The sequence below is a fragment of the Gobius niger genome, assembly GCF_951799975.1.
Source record: "Gobius niger genome assembly, chromosome: 23".
NCBI classification, from domain to species: Eukaryota; Metazoa; Chordata; class Actinopteri; order Gobiiformes; family Gobiidae; genus Gobius; species Gobius niger.
Genome location: NC_136874.1, coordinates 6,777,758 through 6,802,600, shown reverse-complemented (window position 1 = coordinate 6,802,600; position 24,843 = coordinate 6,777,758). Strand labels below are relative to the sequence as shown.

General features: G+C 43.0%; 1 protein-coding gene across 1 annotated transcript; it reads left to right on the top strand.

Annotated features, from left to right (window-relative positions):
* Window positions 1-7,523: 7,523 nt before the first annotated feature.
* Window positions 7,524-20,157, top strand: LOC306982061 (XK-related protein 6-like). Its single transcript, XM_079581836.1, has 5 exons — window positions 7,524-8,594; window positions 14,339-14,535; window positions 16,320-16,737; window positions 18,221-18,509; window positions 19,828-20,157. The coding sequence occupies exons 1-5, from the start codon at window positions 8,023-8,025 to the stop codon at window positions 20,041-20,043; spliced, it is 1,692 nt and encodes a 563-aa protein (XP_079437962.1). The 5' UTR covers window positions 7,524-8,022; the 3' UTR covers window positions 20,044-20,157.
* The last annotated feature ends 4,686 nt before the right edge of the window (window positions 20,158-24,843 follow it).

Genomic DNA, 24,843 nt, shown 5'->3' with positions numbered 1-24,843 from the left:
ACTCCCTTTAGCAGAGAAAAGTGAAAGGCAGGAAGTACCAAGTTATCTCTAAGGTCAAAGTTCACTTAAAGGTACAGTATCGCATTTGCACTGCCATAATAGAATACAATCATACTTCTGTCTCTGCCTATTGACAGTTTAGGATGACGTTATTCAGTAATAGTAGTAATCACCATAATCACACTAATATATCAACAACAGTATAAAAGTAGTAGTAGTAGTAATGTCTAATAGGGAAATATCTCAAAAATGGCCATCTAGCAACATACTTTAATGATGTCATAGTTGCTTCATTGTGTTAATCTTTTAGAGTCTCCCCTTGTTTCACCAGACGAAGTACAAGCATTAAAAGCTTCACTTCACAAGCACTTGAAATTCATCTTTACTTTTTAAAATGAAGTACTTGGAGCTATTTTTATTCCACAAAGTTTCTGTTGAGTGGGCGAGTAAGTCAAGGCCTCCTCAGCGAATAAGTAAAAGTATTGTGTGGTTAACGAACAAGAACAGAAACTGTAAGAGAAAGGACTTTAAATGAAGTATTAGTAGTAGTGAGTGATACTGCCTCCTCAGCTATTTATTTACTCAACTTAAAAAGATGAATTCTGCTTATTACTAAACATCCCCCTTCGCTCGTAGTTGGCGTTCAGCTGCCGGGTGTCGGCGTATGTGCCAAAATGACTAAGTAGTCGCTCAGATGTCCCCAGTCATTCTTATTCACTGTGAGACATCGGTGAGTCAAGCTGTTTTGTAATCGCCGGAGTGGACAGACAGTGCACGAACCGTGGTCCGAGGCTGCGCTTATTCAAGAGGCATCAGATGGACGGACACTTTTAGACGCATTAAAATTAAACGAGTGACGGCCTTGTGAATCAAGAAGCATTTGTGAGCTGTGTGTGGGATAAATTTGTCACTTTCGTTTGCAGTTTCACCGATCTGTGCCTCTAATATGGCGTCCAGTTGTGTTCTGTAGTGAAAAAGTAAAAGTAAAAACAAATTCTCTAGGCATGAGGTTTCCAAAGTGGGGTCCGGGGCTCCGTGGTGGGCCTCAGAGGCACTGTATGGGGGCCCAGAACAATGAAAAAAATGTAATTTGGAATTAAATTTGACTGAGTTTAGATGTTACTGTTTTAAAGGGGTTAGATGCAAGTTGGCCATTTTATACTCACTACTGCCACCTCAGGTCTTATGCGTAACTGCAGCTTTTATATTAAGCTTGTGCATGATGACAATTCAGACCCTGAAGTAACTCATTCTACACCTTAGGACATGGCTGGAACATGTAGGGGGAGGAAAATACATAATTTTAACATTTAAACTCTGTATAGTCCCTTTAAGTCAGTATTTAGCCCCCACAGTCATTGCTATTTGCTATTTTATACTAATTTCAAGTTGTAAAACATTAAAAATTCTTATTATAGGGGGGACCTTTGTAGGATATAATGGGATAAGGGACACTCCAGACTTTGGGAATGGCTGCTCTAGGCTATTTGGGCTATGAAAAAAAACAAAAAAACTAAACTAGCTCAGACAACCTTCATTTAAAACATTACTGGTATCAGATATCAGAGCCGATACTGGAAAAAATACAATATCGGGTGTCGGCTACAAGTATCAATACCAGTTTTGGCTCTGACCACTTTAAAAAAAAACAATTTTCACCAACTAAATCTTACTGAACATAGACATGCAGTATATCATTTTGAAGAGAGGAGCCTGAAGAATATAATCACTGAGTTACTTTTAACCTCTGCATACGTATATATGATCGCCATGCAAAATGCTGCGGCTAGCAATAGCATGCTAAAGCTAGCGGGAGCATGCTAATGCTAACGGCAACTAATCAAGGCTGGGTCAGAAACTAGGACATAAATACCTAAAGGTGCTAAATAGAATATTATCGGCCCCTGCTGGTGTGGCCAAGTGTTTTGTATTTAGTTTAAGAAATGCTGTTAAAGAATAACTGATATAAGATAATAATTAATATGAGTAAATAATAGCCTAAGTAAATAAGTAATGCACAAGTTGTAATGATCAGATGACAGTTAATGTAAAATAGCCTGTCCCAAGGAGTGTCTAAAATCCATTAGTTTTTCCATTTGTTTATTAATAGATGTAATTTATAATTGATCTGTAACATCATCACAAGAAATACTTTATTGACCAGTCACGTTTTCACTCACAGCAGCCACTTTTAAGAAAGTCTCTTGGTATCGGTTAATATCGGATTTCGGCCGATACTCAAACCCCCAGTATCGGCATCGGAAGCAAAAAGGCTGGATCGGTGCATCTCTAGTTATTACTATTTAAATACGAAAGATTTACCCCAAGGCTGCACTTTAGCCCCACTTTTGTTCTAAATAGATTCATAAAGAAAATGATTTTTATAGAAAGAGACATTACACTGAAAGCCTTTTTTTATTTGTGCTTTCTCATCTCGTCGTCTCCACCGAACATCCTCATCAATAAAACATTCCCGACCAACGCGACCCCCGTCTTCTCAACACTTTCTACTCATGCCCGGCTACACTGCACACTGACCTTGAGGACAAACCCCAAAAGGTCCGTCTTTCTTCACAGCTACATGCATTTCCTATTTCCTCCCTTAGCCTCTTTTGCTCTTATCCTCACGCTCGCCTTGCTCTTAATTCTAAATAAATCACCTCCCAAAGGAAAGAGAACTCATCAACACTAAGTGGTTCTCGCCTGTAATCATAATTGGCAAGGCAGTATAAAAAAACAAGAGAGATTGAATTCAGGGCGAGGGGAAAAAAACATGTTTTTTTTGTGTTTTTTTTTCAGTCACGAAGTCTTTTGATGCTTCGGTAAAAGAAGGTCATAGCAGATTTTGTGAATGCGCGCGGATTAGTCATCACCTTCTGCTGCGCCTTTGAAACTATGGAGTAAATTATTTTGGCAAGATTTGGAAAAAAACACTTTTTAGTTTATGTGATTCGTAGTCATTTCAAGTCGGGCAAAGGAAAAACATGTTGATAGACTTGGTTAACTCAACCTATAGGGTCACATTATTTTGTACGGTACAGCAAAGTGCAAACCACAAAGCTGAAAGATGAACTGCAGACCAAATTTGGACAAAAATCCGAAAAAAAAATTTAGTTAAGGGGTAAATGCTCTGTCCACAAATGCCACTCTAGACTTATAACTACCTTAGTATTCATCTTCACAGCAAGAGGTTCAATCCCTGGGCCATTAACCTCTTAACCCCCACCTGAACCGACCACATTTTCTCCAGTTTGCTTCAAAACAAAAAATGAGACAAAAATGTGCCGAAAAAGCGATGAAAAATTTGATGAAAACAGCAAAAAAAATGCAACAATAAAGTAGCAAAAAAGCAACAAAAAACCTACAAAACACCAACAAGAAAGTGACCAAAGAGTGACAAAAAAGGGATTTTAAAAAAGTGACGGCAACACAACAACAACGCTAGGAAAAACATCAGTTTAGATCAGTTTTGTAGTAGATTTGGGTAAAGCTGAACTGGAGAAAAGTTACATTTCCTCAATACTGCTTGGACGACAAAAATCTAAGTAACAAAATAAGAAAACTAGCTCAGACGACTCTCATTTAAAACATTAGTTGTTGCTATTTAAGTACAAAAGGTGTACCCGTTTAGACCCACTTTTATTCTTTTTTTTTTTTACTTTATTTATGAATTTTACATTTTACAATTATGCAAAACCATAAACAGAAAAAGTATAACTTTCATCAAAACACACTCTACCCCTTACCTAAACCCACTGTACATGCCCAATTAGTCAAAAAGGAAAATTAAAAAGATAAATCAATCAATAAAGGGAGGAAGAACATTGAATAAGAGTGGTAGTTGCAAAGAGACAAGTAACCCAGTATGAAAAAATAATAATCAGCCCGAAACATTCTGAACAGGAATATTTTCAACATAAAGTAGAAAGGGGTTCCAAATTCTTGAAAATTTGTCCTGAGAACCACCTGCACTGAGTCTGATTTTTTCACATTTAAGAAAGTACATCACATCTTTAACCCATTGAAAATGAGTGGGAGCAAGTTGAGACTTCCACTTCAGAAGTATCAGCCGTCTAGCAAGCAGTGTAGGGAAAGCTACAACATCTCTGTCAGAAGAGGAAAGAGAGGATGGAGATGGACATACCCCAAACAGAGCTGTAACAGCTTTAGGAGCAATTCTTGTGCCGGTTACAACAGACAAAGTGACAAATATCTCAGACCAAAACCTATTTAAGGATGGGCAAGACCAGAACATATGAATGTAGTTTGCCGGGCTCAGTTGGCAACGGTCACAGCATGGGGATGTCCCTGAAAATATTTTAGCAAGCCGAGCTTTAGTGTAATGAGTACGATGTAAAATTCTACATTGAGTGAAACAATGTTTTGCACAGATGGAGGATTTATGTACTCTACGCAATATTTCAGTCCAGACTTCGTTTGAAATAGTCTCACCCAAGTCTGATTCCCAGTTGCTCTTAACAATGTCTAATGAGTCCGGCTAGACCCACTTTTATTCTAAATAAGAGACACAACATTGAAAGCATGAGTGAGTGAGTGAGTGAGTGAGTGAGTGAGTGAGTGAGTGAGTGAGTGAAGTGAGTGAGTGAGTGAGTGAGTGAGTGAGTGAGTGAGTGAGTGAGTGAGTGAGTGAGTGAGTGAGTGAGTGAGTGAGTGAGTGAGTGAGTGAGTGAGTGAGCATGAATAATGATTACAGTGTGGCGAAACTTGGTAATTCAGGCTTGTGTATTGTGTATTGTAAGTAACAGTTGGCTTTAGGAGTTGTATCAAGTATGATCATACATACTCGAGTAATATTTTTGCTAGTCAAAGTATTTTCATAAAGTAAGACGCAGTTTTTTCCATCTCACTGTGTCTCCGAGGCTGTATGTATGGAAGCATTTTACAGTAGCAGCGGTTCATAATGAAGGCAACGGCGAACTACTGTATCGGCTGCTCCTTGCACCCAACGAACCAAACCCTGCTACACCAGCCGTCCTTCATCCCAGCCTGGGTCGCCATGACAACAGAGAGGCTAATCTCCAGCGGACAAACGAGAGAAGGGGGGAGAGAGAAAGAGAAAGCGCTGGCATCGGGAAAACGTGAGCACAGGAGACGCACGTGTGTGAGGAAGAAAAAGACGCATGGATCCGTCCACACAGAGGAGGGGAGAAAAGGGGAAAAAAAATCGCAGAGGGTTGAAGGGGTTCACGAGACCGATACACGAACATCTCTCCAAGCAATACATCATTAATTCCTTGCTTTTCCTCCTGCCAGATGTTTAAAAATAAAACATCTTCCCCTCCTAGTTCTTTCTTCGCTTTCTCCTCTTCCTCTTCCTTCCTCTGCGTGCTTTGATCTCGCCTCAGCCTTGTTAGCGAGTCATTTGAATCTGATTGTGCTTAATAATGCAAATACGGATGGTAATGTTGTTGTGAAGCAGTGCTTTAAAATGAATGAGTTTGGATTTCGTTTGCATGGCGGCCCCTTCAGATCAGGGGCGAGGCAGAAGCAAAACCTTCCAGGAGAAGAACAACTTGACGATTTGGAGACTTTGTGTGCGTCAGAGATCAAATACATGTTAAAGTATGGTTCTCAGGCTCCTGCTGTTCGTACCTTAGATGGGATTTTGCAGAAAGTGCTTCACTTTGAGCCAGGATTTGGGGGGTTTGACTCCTGATCTTTGAAAAGTAAGAAAATCGGCCAAAAATGAAGTAGCCTATAGAGCTATAAAACTCCTCCTTCAAGCAAAAAGTGCACATTTCTAGACTGTGCCACAGACTAATCCACCTGTTTGGATTGTAAACTATAACTGGAGGAAAAGAGATGCTGCATCATTAAGTGTTCAAACATTAAACAAAGAGTGTCCTCGTACGTTGCAGTCAAGCGCTTAACAAAAACTTAGACAAAGAAATGGCTTATACTTGAACAAACACTTTCCTCATCTGACAGTTCAAGCAAATGTACATCAGCAACATCAGACACTTTACAAAATAAAAGCCTTTCTCAGATCATGATACAATAAAACACAACACATTTGTATCTTGTTCTGAATTTGTAAAACTTCATTAATGGGAATAACAAAAAAAGCATAAAGGGAACAGGAATATTCAAGTAACCATTACTCAGAATAATAGGACAGGTTAAGACTATATTTAAAGGGGCAAGTTGGCCATTTTATACTCCCTACTGCCACCTCAGGTCATACGTGTAACTGCACCTTCTATTAAGCTCATGCATGACGGCCATTCAGACCCGAAGTAACAACTTTTTGAGTGACAGTGCAGGATTGTGGTGAACAGGTCTGAGCTCATTCTACACATTAGGACATGACTGGAAAATGTAGGGAAGAAAACACTTAATTTTAACATTTTTAAACTCTGTATAGTCCCTTAAAGTAACAAATGTTATTAGTACAAGGAATTCCCAGTTGCCTGTACTTACATGTCTAGTAATCAGAACTTGTATCATAAGTAATGAATACTGTGAAATCCATGTTACTCATACTCATAGAGTTACTTGTGATCATTGGGCTTAATAACTATGCATCAGGTTTACTTATTCCAAGTAAGCGCAATGAGTTGGAATTTACAGTGTAGATATTGTTGTTGTTTCTTTGAGAACTGCTTTTGTGCAGAGTCCTTCATAATAAGGGTACTTGCACAATGAAAACTTGCTCACAAAAATAGAAATGGCTTGACGAAAGATTATTTTTTTCAGTGTCACATGCCCTACAACCCTCTCCCTCCGACTCATGGGACCAGGACTAAGAGTGCACCGCTTGTGACTTTCCATGGACAACTTAACTCCCTTCTATCCTTTCCATCCATCTTTGACACTATCTTGCCCTAATACACTCTGCTGCTCTGCTCATCCTGTCAGTCTACCCTTCACCCCCCCTCTCTCTCTCTCTCTTTCTCTTCCTCTCTCCATCGTTTTGTCGGATTCCCAAATCAAGCCTTCACGCCTTATCTCGCCTGCAGCTCCACGTTGCGCTGCCCACAGTATGGATTGGAAAAAGCCCAGTGTGTATCTGCTTTGCTTAGCGGGAATGGCACATATGTTGCTGATGATTAGGCTGGCACAGCACAAGGCGGCTGCACCGGAGTGGGCTGTGGGAGGAGAGGGGGGTGGGGGGGGGGGGGATGGAGACAGAAGATTGATATGGTGTCAGAGCTGTGGCAAAGTGACATGTTCAGAGAGAAAGCACGGGTTTATCAAACTGAGAATTAAGTTTTAAAGAGTTACTCAATTCCCTTGATAATGGATCATTTCCAGAGCTTTATCTTCACGGGTCATGGTCAATTCTTTCTTATTATTACTATGTTTCTGTGAGTGTGCAATAGGCAGCATGTAGTTGAATAAAGCCACAGCAGCTCCAGTTGTGTCTTCTCTTTTAGGGTGGATTTGTTTGATAGTGGAAGAACCCTGAGAGTGATCCGGTCTTTGCTGGAGTGCGCGCGTACGTGCTCGTGCCCGTGTGCAGATGTGTTTTGGGGGGTGCTCTCCGGCAGAGGGCGGAGTGACGGTGAGTCGTGTGTGAGAGGAGGGGAAGCTGCAGAGGGCTGGGAGCTGCGGAGAGGAGCTCTTGTGGCGGACATGGAGAGTAGTTGTAGCCGGGCACCTGCACCCTGAGAGCGGGTCAGAGCGGAGGGGGAGTCGGTGAGGGGGGTTCGCAGCTGTTTCAGAGGGCTCAGGTGGAGCACATTCACTCACGCCTCGAGGACCACGGGAGATGCATTACGTCATAGCCAGGAGGTGCCCGAGGTGACCGCGCGGCACGGGACGATGCTGGGCTATTCCGCTGCTGCCGCGGGCCGCGTGCGCCCGGTGGCGAGAACTGAACCGGTGAAAGCAGCGGTGCCGCCAGCGCGCGGACACCGGCTCTGATGGCCGCTCGCGCCCGGGGCGAGAGCGAGACACAGCCGCTTTTCAGGATCAGGGACCGCGGGGCTCGGGGCCCCGCAACACACCAGCACCGTGCGTGTTCCGTGTTTATCCGAGAGCAGGAGCGGGAAGGGGGACATGCCCGCGCAGTCGGACGGGGGGAAGGCGGCAGTGGGGTTCGCGCAGCTGTACGATGTGGACGGTGAGGAGCCGCTGGACTCTGCCGCTATCCACATCTGCCAATGCTGCCGCACCTCGGCCTGCTACTGGGGCTGCCGCTCCGCCTGCCTCGGCAAGCTGCTGGGCGTGGGCCAGCCCGGCGCCGGATTGGGCATCAGGGAGACCCACTGCCCCCCCAGGGAGCAGCTGTGGATCGACTGCCTGTGGATCATCCTGGCCCTGCTCGTCTTCTTCTGGGACGTGGGCACAGACCTTTGCCTGGCGGTGGACTACTACCGGCGTGAGGACTACCTGTGGTTCGGACTCACGCTCTTCTTTGTGCTCGTGCCCTCGGTGCTGGTCCAGATCTTGAGCTTTCGCTGGTTCGTGCAGGACTACACCGGGGGAGGGCTGGGGGAGGTGGAGGGGCTCACAAAGAAGGGCGCGGTGTCACTGGGATGCCTGTATCCCGGGAGGGACCGCATGCAGCTGGCGTCCATCTGGCTATGGCAGGCCACCATCCACATCCTGCAGCTGGGGCAGGTCTGGAGGTAGGTCTTTACACACTTCTCATTACAGCTCAGATAGTGAGTACTTAGTTTACTTCTGAAGGTGTAGTGTTTTCACAGCAGGGACAGACGCCTGAGACATACTGTGCACGAGCTTGGAGTAACCTCAGACTTCCTGTTGTGGTCAGGGTGTGGCTGCTGTCACACTTGTCTCAGTTTCTTTGGAGTTGAAACACTCATTCGCTACAGAAGAAACAATTCACTGAAAACTTTCTCCTGTGCGATGTTGTCATGTCCCGTTAGGGAAGAGAAAGACCTAAATGAGCTCACGCAAAACAGCTCAGTCACTTTTCTAAGTTTCCATCACTGCCTGAGCACATGCCATTGTTTTGACAGGAAAGTTCCCCATTCCCGTGACAGCATCCCTTCTCTAATGGCTGTCGTGGCGTGTCTAGACAATGTAACAGTGAGAAAAGAGAGCCCGCTTCATGCTGACAGGTTTGTGGAGAGGGAGGCTGTGAGCTCTGACTGAAAGAAACTCCACGACCTCCCTGCGCTTCAGCCTGTCTTTACGATACAACACACACATTTGCTTACACAGTGTGGGGCCACTTTGATACGTTACTTTACCCACTTAAGAAAACATCTACAGGTGCAAAAAGTAGAGAGAAAGGCGAGAGTAGTCTGTTTCAGCACCACGGACAGCTCCCCGACTCCTTTCTAGGAACAACTGAACTGAAATGGACACGAAAGACATGAGGTAATGGACCAGGGGAGGATGTTTGGCCTGGGAATCCATTAAGGAAGTGAAGACTGGCTCCGGACACACTTTTTTATCGCTTTTTCCATGTCCTTCCTGAGCAAGAGCGGACTTTATTAGCACCGAAGGATGAAGAAATCGCTACAACTGTTTCCACATTATAGCTGGAGCAGTAGCAGCAGTGGAAATACTAATGGTAGAAGTAGGAGTTGTCATTGTAGTAGGAGCTTCAGCTACTCCTACTACTGCTCTTACAACTACTAATCCTATACTACTACTGCTGCTGCTGCTGCTGCTGTTGCTACTATGCTGCCGTCACTGGCCTATATGTGACGACAGGTTTCTCTGCAGCCCCCGCGGACACTTTCTTAAACATAGCCAGTTGTAGCTTGAGATCCCCGCGTTTTTTTTTGCATGTGTGACCAAGCGTGCTACTGTGTGTGACCGGCGGAAAAATGGTGTTATGGCCTTTTCCCTTCAGTGTCAGCGTGCACGGGGAGTACAAAGACACGAGGCATCTGCGCTCCTGGCATAGATACTTACACGAGCCGCCCGGGAGGAGGTGATAATTGTGGTGGGAAAAAGCAGATTGGAGAGATTTGTTTTTTTTCTTTTGAAAAGGGGTGCTGTTGTAGTGAGTGCCCTTAACAAAAAGACTACTAAAGTGTGGGAGGGATATGAGCTTTTCTTGCTACAATATGAAAGAAAAAAGCATCGGTCTTTTGGACGTCTGGCATAGCAACAGAAACAGCTGCTTTAAAGATATGTGATAGATCTTCCAAATGAATTGATTCCTAAAAGGATAGAGTCTAGTAGCAGCTGCTCAGAGGCGAGTACTGAGTTGTAACAATGTTGTTTAATCACATAGTGCGTAACATTATTTGAAGTATCCACACTCCACAAACCTTTCCCTTCCCAAGTGACGAATGCTTTGTTTTAACATTGAAAAAATATTTAAAATGTGTGATTTTAAAGAGACTAGATGCAAGTTGGCAATTTTATACTCACTACTGCCACCTCAGGTCTAAGGCGTAACTGCAGGTTCTATATTAAGCTCGTGCATGGTAGTAACAGCTTTTTTGAGTGACTAGTGAACAGGTCTGGGCTCATTTTACACATCAGGACATGGCTGGAACATGTAGGGGGAGGAAAATACTTAGTTTTAACATTTTTAAACTCCATATAGGCCCTTTAAAGTTGCATTATGGAACTTTTTATGTCAGTCACCCAGCAGCTGGTCAAAATGGCGCCTTTACTTTCCATCACAGGGGCCTCTATGACGCGCCAGGATCAATTGTTTGGAAGGTTTTCACTGCTGACGGAGCCTCTCACTAGAAAACCTACGAAACAATTCATCCTGGTGCGTTGTAGAGGCCACTGTGATGGAAAGTAAAGGAGCCATTAGGTCACAAAAAGTTCAGTTATACCGTTATATTTCCCACCACATAAAAAGTTGCATAATGCACCTTTAAATCAGACTTTCTAACACTCAGTGCTCAAGTAGATTTGTCTTCTTCAATGATCTGGGGTTCGGATCGGCCACCTTATAGTCCAGATCTTAACCGCACTGAGAATCTCTGGGATGTGCTGGAGTAGGCTTTGCGCTGTGGTCGCACTCTCCCATGATGTGTGATGTTTTGTCTGGCAGTGCTATTCTAAAACAGCATTACTCTTAAAGGAACAGGCCACCGTTTTTCCATACTGTGATATGTTCTTACCTGAGCTTAGACGAGTTCATAAGTACCTGTCTGGTCTTTGTGCCTGTGGAAGAGCGGGGTTGCTTCTAACTTCACCCCCATTTGGAGCCATAGGAATATGTTGGGAGAGGCCATATGCTAACAACATCTTTGGTCTTTTTGCGTGACTGAGGGCACACACAAAAACCAGACAGGTACGTATCAACTCATCTAAGCTCAGGCAAGAACATATCTCAGTATGGAAAAACGGTGGCCTGTTCCTTTAAGCGAGTAAACATCCACCCTCCTCTGTTGGTATCATGCTTTATCTATGTGGAGTAGCTTAACCAGCCGTCCATATTATGTTTACAGCCTGTTAGCTGAAGCACATAAACAAGTGATTCAGCGCTACATCATAAGAGAGGTGTTGAATCATGCACACAACGCTCGCCTGTGCTGGAGTAAAGCTGCTAAGTCCAACACGGTAAAAGTAGTTGGGACATTTACTGTATGCTCTGCTTTTGCCCCGACAACACCGCCCTTACTTGAGTACAGTATTTCGCTCCTCAGGACTCCATTGCCTATTTCCCTGTAGCCTTTCCCCGCATCATCCACCCATACAAAGCTTGATTCCATCCCCTTCGCCCGTACTCCCTCTACTCTCTCTTCACTGTGGCCTTTTGTAATGGTCTTTCTCTTTCTTGCCTCTGGGCCCTTCCTCTCCCCCTACTGTTTACATCCTCCTCTTCCTCCGAGTAGTAAAACCTACCCCCTCCCTCCCTCCCTCCCTCCCACCAACACCACTGTGCAGCGAATCGACCCAGGCCACCCCCACGCAACGGGCAGAGTGGACTCTCCCACCTGAAAAACAAGGGGGTTGGGTGGGTGTTCCCTCCCTTGCACTTTTCCCCAGAATGGTACAACCTGATTGAGATAGATCGCCGCAAGACGGTGGGGGGGGGGGGTGAGAATTGGGGGAGGGGACGGCACGCTATAGGTGGTTGTTGAGAGATTTATAACAAAACAATTGACTAGTATCGGATCGAGTGTAATGTAATTATAGCTGTTTGATTAATCCTTGCTGTGCTGCTTGATTTTCCTCAAAAAAACATCCCACTCTCAGCTCCGAAATCGACTCCTTCTACAAGCCCGTCCCCTTGTATCATCAATGCGACGTGGTTTGAGCGCATATGTTCAAAAGCAGCCGGCTTCAGTATCGAAGTATTGAATAATGCAAGAGGCAACACACACACTGGAGAGAGGAGCGGCGCTGCTGTATATAGGCGCACAGTAAAGTCATTAGAGTACATTAGCACATATGTTACAGCCTATACACGCCCCCACCACGTCTCTACAGCCTCCCAGCGCTTTAATTGAAGTCCCAGCCCACATCCCATCACCGTGCGCCACAGCTGCACTCCCCATGTGGCTCCCCGGGCTTAATTCATGACAATAATGAACGGCAAATGTTTGTAATTAGGAAAACAAGGAGGCAGAGGGTCACGGCGCGCGAGGTGTTATCGCCCAAGTGTCAAGGCTTTGTAGTTGAGCGCGGGAAGGGATTGATACTGCGGGGGCGTATTTAGCTTTATTTAGACAGAGAGGGTTGTCAAAGCAAAGCGTCTGGATCTTGTATGATGTGAGAGTCATGTGGCTTCAACCCAGTCAGAAATAACACTTCAATGACCAGCAAACATTCAGAAAAAGACAGTAAACAAAGTGGAGCGAAGAAAAAGGCAAAAAAAAAAACACACACACAGATGTACCAAGAGAGAGGGAGGCGGCTGCTTGCTTACACGTTGCCAAAATGTAAATACAACGAAATAAGATAAGATAAAGATAAGATAAACCTTTATTGATCTCACAAAGGAGAAATTCACTTGTTACAGTCGGCGTTCAAGAAGAAGAGTTAATAAAGTGCAGCTGATGCAGAGATTATTGCACATGTTACTTTACAGTCTTATTGTTCAGTCTGACAGCAGTGGGGATGAAGGCTTTGCGGTAGCGCTCCGTCCTGCACTGAGGGTGTCTCAGTCTGCCACTGAGAGAGCTGCTCAGCTCTTCTACAGTCCCGTGCAGTGGGTGGGAGGTGTTGTTCATGATGGAGGTGAGCTTGGCTAACACCCTCCTGTCCCTCACCTCCTCCACAGAGTCCAGGGGGCAGCCCAGGACGGAGCTGGCCCTCCTGAAATTCTGTTTGTGTAACTGTTAGTGGGGGAAAAAAGGAATTCTTCTCATCTCTCTGCTCCTTTTCATTCACTCTATAATATATTATACAGTTGTGCTCAAAGGTTTACAAACCCTGGCAGAATTTCATCATTGGCCTTGTTGACCACAAAAAAGTGCACCACACCCACTGTAGGGTGTTTCACTGATGCCTCTGGCTCCAGCAGAATAAAGTGAAGGTCCCGTTAGTTCCATCTCAGTCTCCCGACCTCAGTATCATTTCAGTTTCAGTTTATTATTACGAATATACAGTTCATTCATAGATGATAATGCATACTCACAAATGGGACACCCTTGAAGCAACATTTAGCTCATAGCCCAAGATAAGACACAATATTAAAAACACAAACATACATTAATACATTTATAACCTGAGATACATATTACCTACCAACAAACCTTACCTACTCTAATTTAAAACTACCGTGCCTTACTTATACTAGCTTTGAAATGCATACATTGTACATAAAAAGGTACATATTTTTTGCTTACACACATTACTATCAGAAACAGAAACATGTAGAACAGCCCAGAAACTTACAGGAACCGAAGGCTTTTTGCCAAGGAGAATGAGCCGCCAGTATTAAAAACTGGGGTGTGTAAACTTGTGATTGGGCTCATTTTGGCACCTTCTTTTTTCATTATGATTCAAAAATAGTAAACTCGGTTGTTTCACCATGAATATCTTCACACAACCACGAACTAGGAGGATCTTTCATATTCTTTGAGAAATAGCAAAAAATATATAAAAAATTCTGCCAAACTTTTGAGCATGACTGTATTTTCATTATGTACAGTATATATTTGAATTGTCACTTCTGAATGAAATAAATGAAATGGAATAAATTGAGTCAATGTCAAACTATTCACAAGTTTAAAAAAAGATAGATGTTGAAGGAGGCTTTTTTATTAAAGAGAGTTCTTCCCACTCTCATTCCGACGTGTACTTTCTTTGGTAAAATAGATGTACTATGATGTTTTTCAAGGTCTGAGTAAAATAAAGTCATTCATCCATTCAATTGAAGTAAAGTGAGTGGTCTTCTATTCACAGATGACTGTACTTTACAACATACTGAAGGATAAGGATAATCTGATTTGACTGGTCTCTCTCTCTGAATGCGCAGGTACATCCGCACGCTGTACCTGGGCATCATGTCGCGGCGGCAGAAGGAGCACCAGCGCCGGTGGTACTGGGCCATGATGTTCGAATACGCCGACGTCAACATGCTGCGGCTGCTCGAGACCTTCCTGGAGTCGGCGCCTCAGCTCGTCCTGCAGCTGTGCATCATGATCCAGGAGAACCGGGCCGAGACGCTGCAGTGTACGGACACAACATCCATTATTCAACACAGAAAATCCCCGTTTGCAGCGGCGGGTTCTGCACATGCAAATGAACGGGCGGACAAACAGCAATTAGCAATTAGCGCCGACACAGCCGACTCTGTAATTAACAAGGGGTGGACTGGATTCTGATTAGTTTTTGGCCTATGAGACAAACAAAACAACAATGGATTACAAATACAAAAGCTAAAAGTTCGGAGTATTCTTGCCACAGTTACTATGAAGGCTATTTGAAGTACCAAAAGTTTCATGTACTAGTCCTAAAAAACATCTAATTCAAAATATGCTCAAGTACAGTATACATGAAAGTCTCTGATACTACTTTGTACCTAATATAAATTTGAAACATTTCCTGTATATATATATATATATAACTTCATTATGGGTAGGGGTTTGGTATAGAAATAAAAGGTTTAGGTACTACTGGTATCGAAAGCAGGAGCCAAAAAGAAATATGAAATCTTTATATTCAAGGTTCATTTTATTGATGATTATTATTATTTTATATTCAAAATGTAAAACACAAGTTGAAAAAAAAAGGAATATATTAGGGGGAAAACTGGGAAAAATTGACAAATTTGGGAAAAAAAGTGAAAATAATATTGAAAAATTTAGAAAAAATAGGAAAAAAAAAATTAGAAAAAATTTGGGGTAAAAATTTAAAAAAATTGGGAAAATTTGAGAAAACATGTAAAAAGCAACTGCAGAAAAAAAAAGAGAAAAAAAAATTCTGGCCTTTTGTCGTTAAAGGAAACTTCTTGGTTGTTTCACCTAAAAAAAAAAGATAAAAAGATATATATATAAAAGAAATTAAATGGAAGGAAAAGGACTAAATTAACATTATTAACATAATGTTATATGGTTCTATGTGACAAATAATTTAGTATCAGAATCAAAAACCAAGTATTGTTCAAGCACCAATATTGAATATAATGTAACAGCACCCAGCTCTCATAATGAGTTTGTATCATTTTACATTTTCAATCTAGAACTGACTTTGAAGTTACGAGATTCCACATTAACTTAACGCTCATACTGGGAAACAAAAAACAAGATTTCTCAGTGAAAGCCCACATTTAGAGTCAAATCCAGCCCACAACCTGAAAACAAAGTGTTGCCCACACTGTCTCCCCTTAAATAGAATTACACTCTTAATATAATACATAAATGTGGTGAAGTAAAAAAGCGCTCTCTCTTGATGAGGGGGTAGACGGGGACATTTAGTCCCGGCTCTGTCATCCAAATGTGATGGGCGCTTTATACCGGGACAGTGACTCAGACAGCGTGTTTGTGTCCCTGTTCTTAAAAGCATGACTCAGCATCTGAATAATCCACATTTAAAAATAATATTGGCCGTGAGAGTCTGTTTACAGAGGTGAGAGGAGCCAGCAAGAACCTAAACCCAGATTTTAACCGAGTTTAACTGAATCTAACTTTGTGTTATGTTGCCCCTGGTTTCAAAGAGCTGTGAAAACTAGAATCTTACTGTATCCAGCCAGCTGCTAAAAGATTGTTAGTTGTTGATGAAGCCTCACATTGTCTTAATGAAAACGTAGCTCAATCTGACCTCTGATATGTTGCCTCTGGTTTCAAAGGGCTGTGAAATGGTTATTTTTAAAACCCACGAGAACATTACTGTATACAACCTGCTGCTAAAAGATTGCTAGTTGCTGATGAAGCCTCACATGGTCTTAATGAAAACGTACCTAAAGAAGAATGGCCTTATTGAGCGAAATCGTGACCTCTGCCTTCTTGTGTTTGCAGGCATCTCCTCTCTGGCCTCTCTGCTCTCCCTCGCCTGGGTCCTCGCCTCCTACCACAAGCTCCTGCGGGACTCCCGGGACGACCAGCGCAGCATGAGCTACCGCGGCGCCCTGCTGCACCTCTTCTGGCGCCTCTTCACCATCTCGTCGCGCGTCCTCTCGCTGGCGCTGTTCGCCTCGCTCTTCCACATCTACTTCGGCATCTTCGTGGTGGTGCACTGGTGCGCCATGGCCTTCTGGGTGGTGCACGGCGGCACGGATTTCTGCATGTCCAAGTGGGAGGAGGTGCTCTTCAACATGGTGGTGGGGATCGTCTACATCTTCTGCTGGTTTAACGTCAAAGAGGGCAGGACGAGACACAGGATGGTGGCCTATTACACGGTGGTGCTGGCGGAGAACACCCTCCTCACTGGGCTGTGGTGAGTTACCTGGCAAGATTTCACTGTTCACCCTCGCCATGGCACATCGTACACTTTACACACTTAAGCCTTGATGTTTTACAGTAAGACTTAAAAGAACATCTCAAGAAAATACTCATAGGCTTTAAAATGTTAAGAAATGCAGTTATACAACACACTAGCGCACCTCTTCCTCTGGTAAACCTGTTCCTCATGCAAAAAAACGTTCAAAATGTTTATCTACCCTCATTTTAGCAACATGGGGGAAAAGACTTGGCCATGGCCAGGATCAGGACAGGTTTGGTGAAAGCATGTAGACTATAAAACGTCATGGAAACGCCACCGGAGTGCGGGTTGGCGCTTTGAGTGCGGAAGACAGACTGAATATGCAGGATTCCTGAAACATGTGCATATCAAACAACTCCAGGTATGTTTCCGGCGAGGAGATAACATTAAAGCATGCATGGGCTTTAAGTAGAAACGGAGCTGGTATCTCTGTCCTCAAAGTTGAAAGAACATGTAGGGAAAATGGGCAAACATTTTAACAAGGCCATGTCTTTGTGAGAGCATTTCCAAGACTATGACTCTTGCGGAGTTCAAAATCCACAGTGGTCAGTATCTGTAGAAAACTGCAGTGGTGAACTGGGAGTCAAGGTTTATCTGTTGTTTTAGGTTTCAGTTACTGTATGCAGTGTAGGGGTTTCCCAAACTTTTGAGGCCGCGAGCCCACAACCACGAACCAACAAATCGGGACCCTCTTCTGTAAAATAACTCATTAATTGTCTATGAGAGTAAATACTACGCTGACAGAAAAGAAAAAGGGAGAGAGGGATATTGTACATTGTGCTACAACCCAATTATACAATGGAGATATTTTCTTTTCACTCAAACTTGGCTGTAAATACTGCTAAAGTGGCGTTAGCCCGCAGTTAGCTTTGCCCATTAGCCTGTTAGCTTCCTTGGATTGTTATAAACCAAGCAACATTTTACAAAATGTTCATCAACAGAATACATTCAGGACTTACCTGTACCATGTCATTGTCGAGAGCAGCGAGGGAGATGTTTTCCATTGGTGTGTATTGGGGCTGCCGGGTCGGAGGCAGGGAAAGTTGCAAGTGTGGTTTTCTGGCCAGAGACAACGGGGGAGATGAAAGACCCCCCAATCATCCCATTAACACTTGTATTACCCTCAGAGCGACTACAAAAAGGATGTATTAAGGTAAAAACTTTAAGGTGCAAAACATTACAAATCGGGGTTAATGATGTTAGTTTGGATTCTGTATTTTAATATTTGGCTTGATTTCTCTCAAATATGCTGCTTTCAATCAAAGTCAGAACCACTGCTGCAGTTAATGCTGGTCCTCATAGAAATTTGTTTTTCGTTGCATATTGTGGTATTATTATTATATCAGGATTTGGTAGTATATTAGGAAAGCCACACAGTGCAACTACATTAGAAAATACCTGGCATAAACTGTACAATTAACGCTGGACTCTTCCACAGGTACGCCTACAGGGACCCGGTCCAGACCGACTCGTACGCCGTCCCGGTGCTGTGCGGGGTCTACCTCACCTTCGCCGGCGGGGTCCTGGTGATGCTGCTGTACTACGGCTTCCTCCACCCGGCCACCGCGCACATGCAGCCCAGCCCGGCCTCCACCTGCTGCGCCCAGCTGCTGTGGGGCCTCCCCCTGCCCCCCTCGGCCCCGCCCACCGCCCCGCCCACGCCGGCCCACATGACCAAATCGCAGACGGAGGAGGACGTGGCCGAGAGCTGCCTGCCAGTTTTCCAGGTAGAATATAACGAGAGAGTAATCAGTAATCATCAGTCATTCGCTTTGTTAATAGACACAGCATGTGAATAGGAAAAATAAATAAATCTACAGATATCAATTTGAAACTGTTGCTGGAGACTACTTATATAAATATGAGAAAAATATGTATTGCAAGATTTCTGTCATTTTATTTTTTCATGTAAATAGTGAAAAAAATTGCTTATATTTTCAGCGACTAATCTAAATAATGGATAGAACTTGGTTTAAATGTATGTTTTTTTTTTTTTTTAAATATCACATATTTGCAGAGAGGGTTGTTGTTAAAGAGGGGATATTCTGCTTTTTTCAATCACATAGCACCAGTCTACATTACACTACAATGATGACCAAACCTTCTGTTGGTCTGTAAATTCAGTAAATTAGAATAACTGCCTTGTATAAAATTGCTCTCTCAAAATGGCTGTAGTGAATGTCTTGAAATAGGCCTCTGTCTCTTTAAGAACCTCTGAGCCTTTCCGACACGCCCCCTCCACACTCTGTCTGTGGCATCAGTGGGGAGGGGGTTCTGCTGAGGAGCAGTGGTTGGTTACTCGGCTGGTGACGAAAGCTCGGAGGCGTCTCCAGGAGGTGGGGGCGTTCCTAGGAGGACTCAGGCAAAGCTATCCCTAAAATGGCCGCCATCAGAGTTTTTACAGATTACTCAAAAATACGTGAATGTGCCAAGGCAACACTTCAGGCATGTTTTTAATGAGGGAATGACATAATAACATGATGTAAAGCTTGAAAAAGTCCATTTTGCATAATACCCCCCCTTTAAGTTTTTGAATTAGCTTTTTATAAATGAAAAAAAAAACATTTATATGGTTCAAAGCAAAATCAGGCTGGGAATTGACTTCAAATCATAACAACGCCGCCCAAGAAGTAACTTCCTGTTTCGATCCAGCACGCCAAAATAAAAGCACTCATTGATTAGTTCAGCAGGCACTTGGAACACTACAAGAATATAATTAAATACACACATTTTAAGTGTTTTGTCTGTTAATAGTTAAAGAAAGTTGAGCTAATGAATAAGATGGTGCTTTTATTTTGGCGTGCTTGAATCGAAACAGGAAGTCACTTCTTGGGCGGCGTTGTTATGATTTGAAGTTATGCACAAAGTCAATTATATGTTAAAAATTCCCTTGGAGTCTGTAGGAGCTGCTAAAGTGTGTGTAAAACTGTCTCCCAGAAAGGAAATGACCATATTTGGCCTACACAGTCACTTTTATAAGTGGACGCCAAATATGTCTTCTTATGCCAGCTATACTCCTAAACATTAAAAATATCTGCCTTCCAGGTGAGATCATCGCCCCCCACTTCCAAACCAGAGGGCCCACTCATTAAGATCGACATGCCCCGGAAGAGGTACCCGGCTTGGGACGCTCACTACGTGGACAGGCGGCTGCGGAGGACTATAAACATACTGCAGTACATCACCCCGGCCGCCGTGGGCATCCGCTACCGGGACGGACCGCTCCTGTACGAACTGCTGCAGTACGAGTCCTCCCTTTGACACAAAAAAAAATCATGTTCACACTCCAGCGCACCACGGGATACATGTAAAAGAGAAAATAACACCGCCTGAAAGCAGACAGTGGAAACAGATGGACTGAGTAGATCATTTGGGCTGAAGATGCTACCAATTCAATTCCAGGTTGTAGGCTTTAAAGCAGCACTAAGTAACTTCGTAGTCCCTGTGGGGGTAATACAAGTGTTAACGGGATGATTGGGGGGTCTTTCATCTCCCCCTGGTGTCTCTGGACAGAAAACCACAATTGCAACTTTCAAAACACTCTAATGGAATCACGAAGAAGAAGCTAACAGGCTAACGGGCAAAGCTAACTGTGGGCTAGCACCACTTAAACAGTATTTACAGCCAAGTTTGAGTGGAAAAAAAGTATCTCCATTGTGTAATTGGATGTATAATATCCCTCTGTCCCTTGGTCTTTTCTGTCGGTGTAATATTTACTCTCACGGACAATTAATGAGTAAAAAAACGTAACATGCTACAACGCCTGCAGTGACACTTGTGGCCTCTGGGGGCATGAGTTACTTATTACTGCTTAAAAACGTCGATTTGAATGCTAATATTTACAAAACAGGTATTACAAACTCACCTCAGAGTAGATATTCAATCAAACAACATTCAATGAGATTCACTTATGGCAAAAAAATATGGCTTTTCCACCGTTTATCGCCCTCTATCTATTGATCCATTTGTTTCTACTGTCTGTGGCTTCGTGTCTGCATACCTGATCTCCATTCATTCAAAATCACACTTTAGTTTCTATCCTGTCCGCCGCCGTGTCCAAAACTAAAAACCGCCATTGTGTCGCCATTGCACCTTCCAACATCGAAAAACACCGTGACACCCGAGTCCGAGATGTCACTTCCACGGGCAGGATTTTGTGCGCGTTTCCTCGTCAGTCCGGTTGTCAAAAGATTGTGTATATAGTTTTTAAGTCCATGAGAGGTGTTTTTATTGTTTCGTTTTCGTCAAATGTGCGTGCTAAAAGAAAAATCAACTGATGTAGGGGAAGTCTAGACAGAATAAACTGTCTCCAAGTTGGCTGGAAAAACATAGTCAAAAGCCCAAAGGAGAAGTTAATCATTTTTGAAACAGCATTTGGCAACTCCCCGCTCCAGCGCTAACAGTGTGGGGGCTGGTCATGAAACACTTTGGGGGCTTTTCAGTCGTCGACGCCCCTCCCTCGGGTGGCTACTCGCTGGAACGCGTCCAGGCCACCCACGGGCGCGCTGTGATGCATGGCTCATCATTTGATTTATTTATTTTTGTGTTTGTTTTTATGCCTGTGATCCAAGCTGTTACGCCGGCACATGGCACACAAACCGGCCCGAGATATCAGTCATCGTCGCGGGGTATCACACGCGCCGACGGGGGGCCCGCCACAGAAACATGGGAGACAGAGACAGAGGAGGAGAGAGAGATTATTACAAGCGAGAGTGGTCTGTCATCTGATCGAGGAGTTGTTTCTGATTGGACGAAAGCCTCAGTGGAATAAAGGGTGGTTAGCAGGTTAATAGGAAGAATAAGGAGTTCTTTAACATCAAGTAACCTCACACAAGATTTACTTTTTGTAGTGTCTGTGGTAAATATACATATTACTGCTGCTGTGAATACTCAACCCATTGTGAACTAGGGATGCATCAATACCGATAGCAGTATCGAGTATCGGCCCGATACCACACGTTTGTACTCATTAATGTGGTCCCCATACCAGAAACCGATACCACTTCATTGTACCTCAGCGGTGGGTCTGCTGTGTTTACAAGACCAGCCGCTAATGTTGCTAACTATGCCAACTCTGCTAACGGCTCTAGTGATTATTAAGCCGCTTAATGCCTAGAGCGTTCCAGGCAACTAGTAACTGGTTCCCTTGAAAATTAGGACTTACCACCTCAGAGCGTTCCAGCTGAATAAACGCATATGTAAACAAAATGGCTAATGCTACAACAGTTAGCTCGTATGATGCTAATGTTTTATGAAAGTTTCTCCAAACCAGATATAATAAAAAAACATGCGACATAATGTTTTGTTACAGCTTTAGCTGCTCCTCCACTGGGGGCCGCCATTACTGTCTTCATTCGAGTTTACAAGTTGTAATTACTAGTTCGAGCGGCATTCCAAGGCCTTTTTCCAAGTGGAAGGTGGGAAATTTAGCAGTTGCTAGTTGCCTGGAACGCACCATTAAGTACTCAGAAAATGCAATTTAAAGAGATATAGCATGTCCATTTTTAGCTGCAGCAAAAATAATCAATATGCTGTAGGCTGCTGGCTAAGTTGCTATAAACACAAGGGAAAGTCCACACTGAGCTGTAAAAGGCAAAAAGAGGCCAATTAGTAATAATAAGTAACCATCTCAATACTGTTATTGAAAAATAAGAATAAAATGAATACAGCACAGGCACTGAGTAATGTTTGGACATGGACTGTTCTGTTTATGATGAACAGTGCAATAATAAAAAAAAAATGTCATTCAATTCCTTCTTAAAGCAGTACAGAGTAACTTGTTTACGTTACTTAAGGCAAAGGTAACTGCGGGCTAGCACCACCTAAACAGTATTCACAGCCAAATTTGAGTGAAAAAAAAATATCTCTCTCTCTTTGCCTTTTCAGTCAGTGTAGTATTTACTCTAACGGACAATTAATGAGTAAAAAACATAACATGCTACGACATCTGCAGTGGCGCTTATGGCCTCTAGGGGCATGAGTTACTACTGTGAAAAAGTTTGTCAATGAACCGTCTATACACTTCAAAAAGTATGTTTAAGAAAATGCCATGTACTCGTATCAGTATTTGATATCGGTAAGTACTCAAATCAAAGTGCGTACTCGTATTGGTCTTAGAAGAAGTGGTATCGGTGCATCCCAGTCTGTCCCTCCCTTTCAGACTACCTACCACTCTGCTGAAACTTGCAATGTATCTTTTAGCTAAACAGAGGTCACTATGTTAAAGAACGCCTTTAAGTAAACTTTCTCTTTTGGTGCTTTTCACCAGAAAACCTCTTTCTCCTACAAGTTGGGTTGAGTCAGACGAAAAGTACAACTGACTGTAATTACGCACGATACTTAAGAGTGGGTTCTCAAAGTTTTCAGGCCTCTTTAATTCATTTCTATTTCACTGAACAGCAGTCTGATACAAAGTAAAATAAAAGTGTTAAGATTCTGCTTTCGTCGCCCTATAAAAACGCAATAATGACTGAGGTTTTGAGAAAATTTGAAAGATAGATTGAATAGAGGGGCTTGAAATCCTTCCCTGAACCCAGTGTCCGTCCAATTGGCTGCTAACCCTTCACTTATGGTGCAAACATGTATGACACACATGTACTTTATGGTGCAAATACAAAGGGCAGGTAACCTCTTTAAAGCCTACTGTATGGTGCAACTTCAGTACTGCCTTCACGACGCATTTGCCAAGGCTGTGCCAAAGTTTTCCGTGCAACACTGCTCTTCCTCGTCCTGCGATAGCTATGCAAAGTCTCTCCGGACGCAAGGGAGACAAGCTTAGGCTAGACACGGTACTTAACAGGCCGCATACTGCAAAGACACCGACGCCCCCCGCCAACAGCCCTTCTCCCCCTTTACGATGTGGGAACAATATTCAAAATGGTGCTACGATTTTCTACAGACGTGTAGATTTCAGCCAAATTATTTGTTTTAGAAAAAGTCAACACAATGGGTTTTAGTGGATAAGGGTGAACGGAAGTAGCAACACACTCGTTAAAAGTATTTCTGTTTCAATTTCAATCGCCTTATTAACTCAAGAAAGGGGATTCTTGCAAGTATAAAATGTCGACAATGGCTGCACGACGTTTTAGAGGTTGCTACTTTTGCTTTACTCTTGCAATGCAGCCGCGCCAGTCGCAGGAGTTCACTGGAGTTTGATTTTTCAAAGAGGCGGGACAAATATTTTCTGTTAACACAATCAACATTCTGCCCACGTTAAACCCGCTCTGGTTCGCCGAGTGAAAAACCCATTCATTTATCTCACAGACCTTTGGAGAAGGATGGAAGCTTCTACTATTTAACTACAGGGTTTCTTTAATTCTATCCTGACATATGTTCTTACCTGAGCTTAGATCTATCTATCTATCTATCTATCTATCTATCTATCTATCTATCTATCTATCTATCTATCTATCTATCTATCTATCTATCTATCTATCTATCTATCTATCTATCTATCTATCTATCTATCTATCTATCTATCTATCTATCTATCTATCTATCTATCTATCTATCTGGGTATCTGGGTATCTGGGTATCTATCTAGGTATCTAGGTATCTAGGTATCTATCTAGGTATCTATCTAGGCATCTATCTAGGCATCTATCTAGGAATCTATCTAGGTATCTATCCAGGTATCTATCCAGGTATCTATCCAGGTATCTATCTAGGTATCTATCTATCTATGGCAACTCATCTAAGCTCAGGTAAGAACATATCTCAGGATGGAAAAACGGTGGCCTGTTCCTTCTGTTTAAGATCTGTGTGCTCTATTTCCTGATTTCCTGACATAGATATTCTGCCATGAACAATGATAAAGGTACGTCCGGTTGTCAACGCCCCAAGAAAAAGTCGCCTCGGAAGACAGCACAGAACGCCGAAACATTTAAAAGCAAAAGTTCAAAAAGCGCAATTTGTCATACAAATAGAAAGCTAATTGCAAAAGTTTTGAACAAGAAGACATAATGAACTTATAAACAGAAGCTAGTCAGGTATGTGCTAACACAACACGATAAAATGCTAATTTAAAGCTAGTCTATGGCGAAATGAATGGGAGTTCCACTT